The sequence below is a fragment of the Propithecus coquereli genome, unplaced genomic scaffold (assembly GCF_000956105.1).
Source record: "Propithecus coquereli isolate 6110/MARCELLA unplaced genomic scaffold, Pcoq_1.0 Scaffold706, whole genome shotgun sequence".
Taxonomy (NCBI): domain Eukaryota; kingdom Metazoa; phylum Chordata; class Mammalia; order Primates; family Indriidae; genus Propithecus; species Propithecus coquereli.
Window position 1 is genome coordinate 819,095 of NW_012153130.1, and position 9,340 is coordinate 828,434.

General features: G+C 64.9%; 1 protein-coding gene across 1 annotated transcript; it reads right to left on the reverse strand.

Moving 5' to 3' along the window:
• Positions 1-3,420: 3,420 nt before the first annotated feature.
• Positions 3,421-9,093, reverse strand: LGALS3BP (lectin, galactoside-binding, soluble, 3 binding protein). The gene is made up of 6 exons (XM_012661338.1): positions 8,944-9,093; positions 8,653-8,727; positions 7,537-7,728; positions 6,735-6,866; positions 5,142-5,394; positions 3,421-4,834 (listed from the first exon to the last, which is right to left on the reverse strand). The coding sequence occupies exons 2-6, from the start codon at positions 8,702-8,704 to the stop codon at positions 3,718-3,720; spliced, it is 1,746 nt and encodes a 581-aa protein (XP_012516792.1). The 5' UTR covers positions 8,705-8,727; positions 8,944-9,093; the 3' UTR covers positions 3,421-3,717.
• Positions 9,094-9,340: the final 247 nt, after the last annotated feature.

A 9,340-nucleotide genomic window follows, 5' to 3' on the forward strand; every position in this document is an offset into this window, starting at 1 on the left:
CCTAAACCACGGCAGGGGAAGACTACGGCTGGCACTGCTGCTATTTCAGCATGGCCGATTGGAGCGATGAGCACAGCCCTGCACGGATGCAGCCGTCGCTGCGAGGAAGTCTCCCCCCGCTTCCCTCTCTCCCTCCTCCCCTCCCCCACTCTCCCCTCACCCCCCACTCCCCCGCGCACACACGCACGCACACGTCCTGCCTCAGGAGTGCACGCACTGGCTCTCATTTTGTGTCCAGGTCCTGCCGTCTTATCGTGCTACCGTCATCACCGGACAACAGTGAACACAAGGGCTGTCTGGTGTGCTCCTGGTCACGTAGAGAAGGGGGCAGCCTCGATTAGTCTCTGTGGACTTTGGAGGTGACACATGCCACACTTGGGGGCAGCTCCTGCCATTCACTGGAGGCCCAGAGTCTGCTGTCGGAGCACAAGGCACCGCCTGCTGGTGCAGCTGCTGGGCAGGTGGCCTTTGTGACCGGGTAACCCAGGGTGGGGGTCGAGGGGCCTGAGGGGGGCCCCCAGGAGACATCCGGGGGTTTGGAGCAGAGGGACGCCCTCCCGGCAGGGAAACTCTCTCCTTCCAAGCCGCAGCCAGCTTCGGCCCAGACGCCCAAGTGCGGGTCCCGAGCTGCCCTGGGGGCTGGATGTGATCGGGGTGCACCTGCCCAGGCGGGAGCGGGGCCCCAGGAGGGCCTGGCAGTCCTGCAGGTGCGGGTGGTTTGCGTGGGCATCACAGCCGCCCTGCCCTCCGCCTAAAGTACCTGCTCCCCCGGGACCCCCGGGGGCTCCCCAGTCCCAGCGGCTGAGGAGGAGAAGCGCGGGCTAACACCAGACGGGAGTGGCTTGTCCCCCGGCAGGAAGGGGACCTCACTTTGGGCCGAACTTGAGCAGAAATTCCCATTTTCCACGTGGATGGAGGAAGAGGGCCTGGGGGTCGCGTGGCCCGTGGAAGTGGCTCCTGCTCGGTGAGAGGGTCTGGGCTGGAGGGTGCGAGGCGGCACAACGAGTGGCAGTGGGTGCTGGGAGGAGGACGAGGACGATGTAGAAGGGCCCCGGAGATGTGCCCTGCCACCGCTCAGAGAGGCCCGATGCAGCCCTGCGCCGGGGTCCCACCCCGTGGAGACGGCAGGCTGCTCTGCAGGTCACTCTGCGGCCTCCAGCCACGAGGGCCTGCGGAGTGGGGGGGGCTCTGCACGGCTGGCCTTTGCCTCGTCACCAAGGCCGATGTGCTCCGACCTCCCTCCCCGGAGTCCTCACCCGGCAGGCACCCGGATGTTCCCCAATGGCAGTTGCTTGTGGCGGGCCCCTTCCACCACGGAGGACCAACGCCACCAGCCCTGCACCGCCTGAACGCCTTTCCCGCTGTGACGGCGCCCACGGAACACGCGGGTGACTGGGGAACCACAGCTGCGCCCACGGGCTCCCTGTGGCCGGCCCATCACACGCCGCAGGCTCGCGAAAGAGGAGGCCGGACGAAACGCAAGCCCGGGCAGCGCAGGAAGAGATGCAAGGACCAGGGTCTGAGGCCACGCCGGGGCCGGGTGGCCCACCCTGGAGACAACCACTTCCAGATTCCTCCGTAAATCCTTTTATCATTTACTGCAAAAAACCCAAAATGCTGCCCTTCGGCCTGCGGAGGCACCAGCTCGTCGCCCAGTGTGGCTCCCCTGGTCAGGGTGCCGAGCCGCGCATTCGTCACCTGCCGATGGGTGGGGAACCTGCGGCCTCGGTGGCCTTCTGGATCCTTGAGTGTGGCCTTTTGACCGAATCTAGATTTTACAGAACAAAATAAAGGGGTTTGTTCCGTGAAGTTTGGATTCAGTCGAGGGGCTACAGGTGGGGATCTGGGGGGCCCCGTGTGGCCTTGAGGCTGCAGGTTCCCCACCCCTTTAAAAGGGCTTCGCACCCGAGAGAGGAGCTTCCCACCAGCAGACGCCTGCGCGGTGCAGCGAGCTGGCAGCGAAGGCCGGAGTGTGGACTCCGGCAGCACCGCGCCCACGGGGAACGGGGGAGCAGGGAGGGCCTGGCTGTCTGGGGGACAGGGCCCTGCTCTGAGCAAAGGGCACGGACGCACTCAAGTGGTTCCCGGGGCGTCTCCTCACCCCACCACATGCACTGGCTCCCCGCGGGCCGCGGCCTCCCTTACGACAGGACAAGGGCCCAGGGCTCTCCAGAAGGAGCCTCCTGGTCACCTCACTAGGCCCCCGCCCTCGGCCGCCGAGATGCTGGGGCGGGCAGGGAGCAGGGTGCCGCACTCTTGGGACCAGCTAGAGGCATGCAGAGGATGATTCGACTTCTCTGCTGCATCTGCTACTTGTCTACACTAACCCTCCCTGCTCCGCGCCTCCCCACCCGCCGTGGCCGTGGCCAACGGTGCGATGGTCTGTCGGTTTTGAAACGTCCAGAGGGTGGAACTAGAAGTGGGGGGCGGGGATGGAGGCAGAATGTGCACCCCAGGGGTGTGGGGCCTCCCTTCAGTAAAGGGTGCCGTTCCTCGGGTCTGGGGGGTTGTGTTTCTGCTTTTGTTTTCTGAAACGCGAGTGGGGGTGGGTGTGTTGGGTGTCATCGGCCGTCCTGGCTGCCCAGCGTCCGAACCCCCCCCCCCCGACTGGGTGAGCCTTTGTGCCGCTCCCACTCTGAGGCCAGAACAGTCCAGATGCTTGTTCTCTCCGGCCTGGCGAGGAGGGGCAGGCACGTGGCCTGGGCTCAGCCAGTCAGAGGCTTCCACCGGGGACTTTGCCTGGAGTGTGTCACAAAGAGCAGGGACAGTTTGGAATTCCTACTGGCAGTGGGGCGGCGGCCGGCACCCAGAGCCCAGCTGCGGCCTCCAAGCCGGGTCCTCCGACCTTCCCCTCGACCCCGCAGCCCGGGTACCTCTGCAGCACGGCCCTCTCCTGCCTGCCCGGCCCCGGCGGGCGTCTTTTATTGTGGTCCAGAGGCCTGTTGCTGGGCGTTTAGGTGGTTTCCAGTTTTTCTTTCCTACAAACAGGCTGAGATGAGAACGCTTGTCCCTCCTCCCCGTGCACACGCACAAGGATTTCCGGAGGAAAGGTTCTCGCTCCGCCCTTCCTGCTTCCCAGCCGCCTCCTCCCAGCGTCCACAAGCTGCTGCCCCTCAGGCTCCACGCCCAGCCCGGGGGTGGGTCGCGTCAGAGACCCCACCCACCCAAAGGCGGTCCAGCCCGGTCCAGCCCTGTGCTTGCGCCTCGGTTCCCCATGGGACGTGACCCCTCGACCCCACTTTAGAACTAACTGCTCCAGGCAAGGACGCCTGCTTGCTGTCACCCAGCCCACCCGCTAGTCCCGAGCTTCACGAGGACAGGGGCGCTGTCTGCCTCATTCTCTGTCCCCAGAGCCCGGCACACCCGCTGTCAAACAGGGTGGACTCAACAACACTCTGCGCAAACAAACAAACGTGGGAACTGCGATAGGATTTTAATGATCTCAGGCCGGTGACAATGGAGGCTGGTGGCTGAAAGGGGACGGGGGAAGCCTGGCGTGGGCTTTGCTGCTTCCCGACCTAGACACCAGTGGGCAGGGGGAGAACTAGGAACTAGTGGAGAACGCTAGCCGAAACCTTCCAGTAATTTCTTTAAGCTCAGGGAGATCGGGGAAGCAGGGGGACATCTGGTGGCCGGTTGTCGAAGGTGGCTACAGAGAGGAAGGAGGCAGGGGAGGGGCGGCCCTCGGCACTGCCCGGGGTGTGCCTGGCCGAGTCCCTACCACGCAGCGTTGTCCGCGCCCGTGGAGTTGGTCAGGTAGAAGGGGCGGATGACTGCCCGGAAGCTGCTGAAGGACCCCGTCGGGCAGGGGAAGAGGGAAGCGCTCCTGGAACCGTTGTTCTCCAGGGCACTGGGGATCGTGGCCTTGGGGCCCTCGAAATCGGCGACGTCTGCCACGAAGCGCCCTTCACAGAGCACCAGGGCTTTGTTCTCGTAGCCGATGGTGGGATCTGAGTAGCCGGACCTGGTCAGGCCCAGGGCGGGGAGCTCGCCCGAGGTGCACGAGAACCCGTAGTTCCAGCAGCTCTGCACGGTGGGGAGGTAGGCCAGGGACCAGGAGACGCTCTTGGCCTGGAACAGGAAGCTGGGGTGGGGTGGGGTCTGGAAGGACTGGTAGGGGTAATACCTGTAGCTGGAGGAGGCGCGGCTGTAAACTGCGCCGTAAGAATAAGCGAACGGAAGCGCTCGTGCGTTCTGGGAATCGGCCGTCACAGAGGCGCTCCAGGTGGGCGAGGTGTAAATCCGGGGCTTGTACGTGTCCTCGGAGAGGTTCAGGCCTCTGTACTGGGCCAGCAGCTGGAAGGGCACGGTGTGGAACTCCAGGGCCTGCAGAATCTTCCTCTGGAACAGGGCCTCGTGAGCCCTATACAGGGACAGGTTGAACTGCAGCTCAAAGAGGTCCTCGGGCCGCATCATCGGGAAGCGGATCACCTCGATCAAGCCTTCCACGTCCCCGCGGGAGGCGCGCTGCTCCCAGCTCCAGGCGTCCAGGGCCTTGAGCAGGGCCAGCTCGCTGGGCACAGCCAGCTCGCTCTTGGGGAGCAGCACCTGGAGCAGGGCTGTGGGGACGCTGGGCCAGGCCTCGGCCTGCGTCAGGCCCTCGAAGTTCCAGGCCAGGAACCGCACGCAGAGCTCCTCCAGCAGGGGGTCCCTGGTGGCCAGTGCATAGGCGTAGAGGTCCAGGGGTGTCCGGAAAGAGGGGTCCTGGGGCAGGAGGCTGGCAAAGAGGCTGGCACAGTATTCCTGCAGCTGCGTGGCCCCGTAGGCAGACGCCAGCTTGTGGAAGCACTTGACCGACGACAGGGAGATGTCGATCCTCCGGGAGTAGAAGTACCTGGGCAGGGAGAGGGAGAGCTGATGTCTGCCCCCAGGTCGGCAGGGACGGCAGGGGCGCCCGGGCTCCCGCCGAGCATCGCCGTGCGTCTGAGCGTGAGTGTGCCCACGAGTTGTGAGGAGCCTGTGCAATGTGTGTGCACATGCGTGTGCATGAGTGCAGGCGTGCACGTGCGTGTCTTGCTGTGACCGGGGCCCTCGCCCCTTACTCGGTGGGTTGTGCTTTTGAAGAGGGGAGGAGGGCGGAGCCCCTGGGGGCACGGCATGGAGCTGTACCCACACCCCCACCCGCGGACCAGGACGGTCACCTGAGGAAGTCTCTGACCACAGGCGTGCACTCGGCGTCCACGCTCATGACGACTTTGCTGCCCGGCTCCTGCCACAGGGCCTGGGCCTCGGGGTTGGAGGTCAGGATCAGGGTGTGGGCACAGAGGTCCAGCACCTCCTCCTCCTGCACCTGCACCTGGAGGGACAGGTCACAGCCGTGCTGGCTGTCGAAGATCTGGCCGAGCGCGGCGGAGAGCTCCCTGGAGAGGTCGAGGGTGTGTCTGCTTCTGGTTTCTGGGAAGGGGCAGAGGGACATGTGCCTCGTTAGGTGGCCGGGGCTCTGTCGCTCGCTCGCCCTGGCTCTGGACACCCATGTTGCCCTCTGGTCAGTGTCTTCATCTCAAATCACAGGGTCAGTGCCTGCCTCAACTGCTCAAACGGCTCCTGGGAAGGTGAGGGACAGGACAGACCCTGAGGCCCCCGCCCACCGTGGGGACCAAGAGCGGCCGGGGCCCTGACCAGCCTCTCCCTCTCTCCTCTCCCCCACATTCGGGGGCACCTGGGTGGGGGTTTAGGGTGCTGACCTCCAGGGCCCCAACCTTTCAACCACCAACCAACCAACCACCATAGACGTTACCCTTCTACAGCCAAACCACCTGCCTGGTTTGATGGCCTGACAAGTTAGGGTCCCACGGCAACCCAACTTTAGAACTCTGGGGATCCCTGAGCAGCCTCCTGTGATGCACGAGGCCTGAGAAGTCATGGGAGGCTTCCTGGCACGGGGGACAGGGGGATGTACCTCCTCCCCGCTCAAAGCATAACTGGAAACTAAACCCCTTCGGTTCCTCCTTTGCCCCAGTAGGTCTGCAGCCCCTGACTCCCCTCGGCCTGACTCTTGGGCCTCCCAACTCTAGGCTCGGCCTTTGCTCCTCCTGCCACGGCTGCCCTGCCAGAGGCCGCCTTTGCCCTGAGCCATGGCCCCTCGGCAATGTGAGTCCTCCCCTCCAGCCAGGTCCGTCCCGGGTGGGCTCGGGCTCCCTACTCCTGTGCTCTAGGGTCCCCAAGTGCAGAGGGAGCTGGGCAGGGAGTGCCCCAGGCCTGCGTGCCAGCCCAGAGGAGCCACAGCTGGTGGTGAGGGCAGGAAGGACGACTGTACACTCAGACGCGGGGACTCAAACCCACATCAGCCTGGCTGCCCTCGGCATGCGGGTGGGCGAGGGGAGAGGCGGGCTGGGGGCTGCCCGTGGCCAGGCCTTCCCGCCGCAGGAAGTGCTTGAAGCCTGGCCCCGTGCTGCTGGTGCTGTGTGGAGTGTCGCAGAGCCAGAGCCAAGAGAAGCCAGGCAAGCCCCGGATGCGGACATCACACCTATCTGGGACGGGGCTTGCCGCCCGACAGCGGCTCCTGGGAGCGTTTCCGAGGCAGCTCCAGCAAAGGCTGGGTGGGGAGCTCGGGACCCGTGGCTGTGAGCCAGGGGCTGTCGGACTTCCGGGCCCCTCCATGCGGAGTCGGGGGGTGGCGCCCTGAACCCCGGCTTACACAGGTGTGTGCTTCACGTGGGGGGCATGCTGGGAGGGGCGGGGGTTCCACAGGACCCAGGGCACGTCGGGGCTCAGGGAGGCGTGGCCCCGCTCACCGTTGGTGCACACCACGCCGGCGTCCCTCTCGTGCCTGCAGTTGCTCTTCAGCCAGCCCAGGGATTTGCAGTCGGCCAGCGAGGGCTCCGTCCCCGTGCACTCGACCTCATCCAACATGACCGGGCCCGTCCCTGTCGGCACAGCAGAGGTCAGGGGCCGGGGCTGCGCGGGGAAGGCCCTGCCACCAGGGCCACTCCTCTCAGAGACATGGAAAGAGCAATGACAGTCACCGCACAGGAACGGGGCGTCAGAGCAGGGAAAACCACCAGCCACCCTGCGGTCCCCTCCCGGGCACGTCCGTCCGTCCGTGTGCAGGTCTCTCGCCAGGTCTAACCGCGGGGACCCTCGCGTGTGGGTTTGGATTTATTGCTGCAACGTCGCGCCATAAACTCGGCCTCATTCTTACGAGGTCTAACGGCTGCCTCAGAGACAGCAAACTCGTAGACCACAGTTCGTGCAACCACCCCCACTGCGGAATATTTGGATCATTTCTCTTTTTCTCAGAATCACAGCCCCTGTGTCAGTGGAAATCTTCCTGCAAACAGATTTCTCTTTTGAGGGAAAATGTTTCAAGAAGATAAATTCCCCTGAGTGGCGTTTCTGGGCCGGAGGGAACAAGAACGCAGCGAAGCCCAAGCAAGCGCCCGCTGTCGCCCGTTCCAGCGAAGCTTCACTCATGTCCTCGAAAACGCTGCTCATGCTAAGTCAGTAGGAGTCCAGTGTGCACGTCTTTGTCGCCTGTCCCGTCATTAGCCCCCACCGAGAGCCGGCTGTGCGTCGGGATGGGGACGCAGGCCCTACCTTGCCCAAAGGCGGCTCTGCCCAGAGCCTCGGTGGCGTTCTCGAACCCCAGGGCCCGGCACACGACGCTGGCGTCGGTCAGGTCCCACAAGTTGTCACACACGGTGCCCCACTGGCCTCTGTAGAAGATCTCCACGCGGCCCTGGTTGGCGGCGCCCCCATCGGCCAGCCGCATGTCGCCGTCGTTCACGCCTGCGGGCAGAGGTGGGCAAGGACCGGGCTGGGCCACAGCTGCACGGCCCGCACTGCCAGGGTCGTGTGCCGAGCTGGTGGCAGTAAAGTTCTCCCTAGCTAGGGGTGACCTGACGAGCTTGTTTTCCAGCTCTTTGACGTCCCCCTGCCCTTCCGTGTGGGGGCCACTCACCGGGAGGAGTGGAACGCACATGCGGCCCCGCCCGGGCAGAGCTCCCCTCTCCCTGGCTGGGAGGTCTGAGCCCTTCCGCACAGATGGAGAAGAGGCAGAAGGAGGCCTCGGTTCTCCAGCACCTGACCGTAGAGGGGCAGGAGGCCCATGATGAGCCCACCTGTCTGGGGCTTGGGGGTGCTGGCCCCCAGAAACACAGGCAGAATACTCCCAGCTAGGGAAGGGCGTTCCTGCCCCACACGAGTTCTGGGACGTGGCCCCTAACACCCCTGTCCCTGCTGGTGCTGGCAGGGTCGGGCAGGAGCCGGTGCCTGGTTCCAGGGCCATCCATGACAATGGGCGACCCTCGGCTGTGGGTATCCCCGGCTTCGGTGAGGTCACCAGGATGAGCAAGGCTTCCGTGGGGTCGCGGTGTGCAGAGCACAAGGAAAGGCTCCTGGGACCCTGTGGAAGCTGCTGACCTCACGACACCCCAGCGACTGGCTGGTTTGGTCAGCCCCTCTGGTTCCCACCGGCTGGAGTGGAAAACTCCTTGGCCTCCTCTCCGTAACCTGCATCTCACCCGAGCCCAGGTGAGCCCTGCTCCCCGCTAGGACCTACAAGCCACCACCACTTGGGCTACCCAGGGCTTCGAGTGGGAGAGAAGACCCGCTAATCCCCGGCACCCAGGCACCGGGCGGAACGAGCGTTGGCCCCAGACCACGGTGCAGCGGTCACACTTGCTTCTGGCCTTTCCCAGTGGCTCGACTCACCTTGAGTCCCTGCGACCAGCAGCCACATCCAGAAGAGCCGTGGGAGGGCCATGGCCTTGCCTGGAAGCTCGGGTCCTACAGCAGAAGGAAGCGGCAGAGTGAGACACCGGTGTGCAGCAGCCCCAGGACCAGGGACTGGTTTGCCATCGTCCTTCAGTCCGACTTGTGGACGGCCCACCGTGTGGCAGGCGGGTCCCTCTCCTGCAGAGCCGACTACGTCGCAGGTGAGTGTGATGACACCACGGACGTGGAGGCCCTGGTGCCACGGGTGCCCCCAGCAGGGGCCCTCACCTGGTCTGCAGGGTGGTCCTCAAAGGATGAGCGAGACTTGGCCAGAGGAGGGATGGCCGGGTGTCTCCTGGAAGAGGAGCCCAGAGGCGAGTGAGCCGCTCTCAGAAACCAGGACTGGGTGGGGCAAAGACGAGTCTACGGCTTAGAGAGTAGACGGGAAGGGACCCGTCAGGAGGACACCGAGCCCAGGCCAGGGGTGACAGAAGGCGGGAGCTCTGGGGAGCTCCGGAGTACAGAAGGGGGCAGTGGAGAGAAGGGGTCAGGTCTCTGTGCCCCGGGGGACATGACTGAGACCCAAGCTCCTGGAAGAGTGGGGGGGCGAGGCGTGGACTTGAAGTGTCTCCAAGACATCAAGGCTCAGAGGACCCAGGTCTCCGGCTTTTGGCCTGGCATTCTT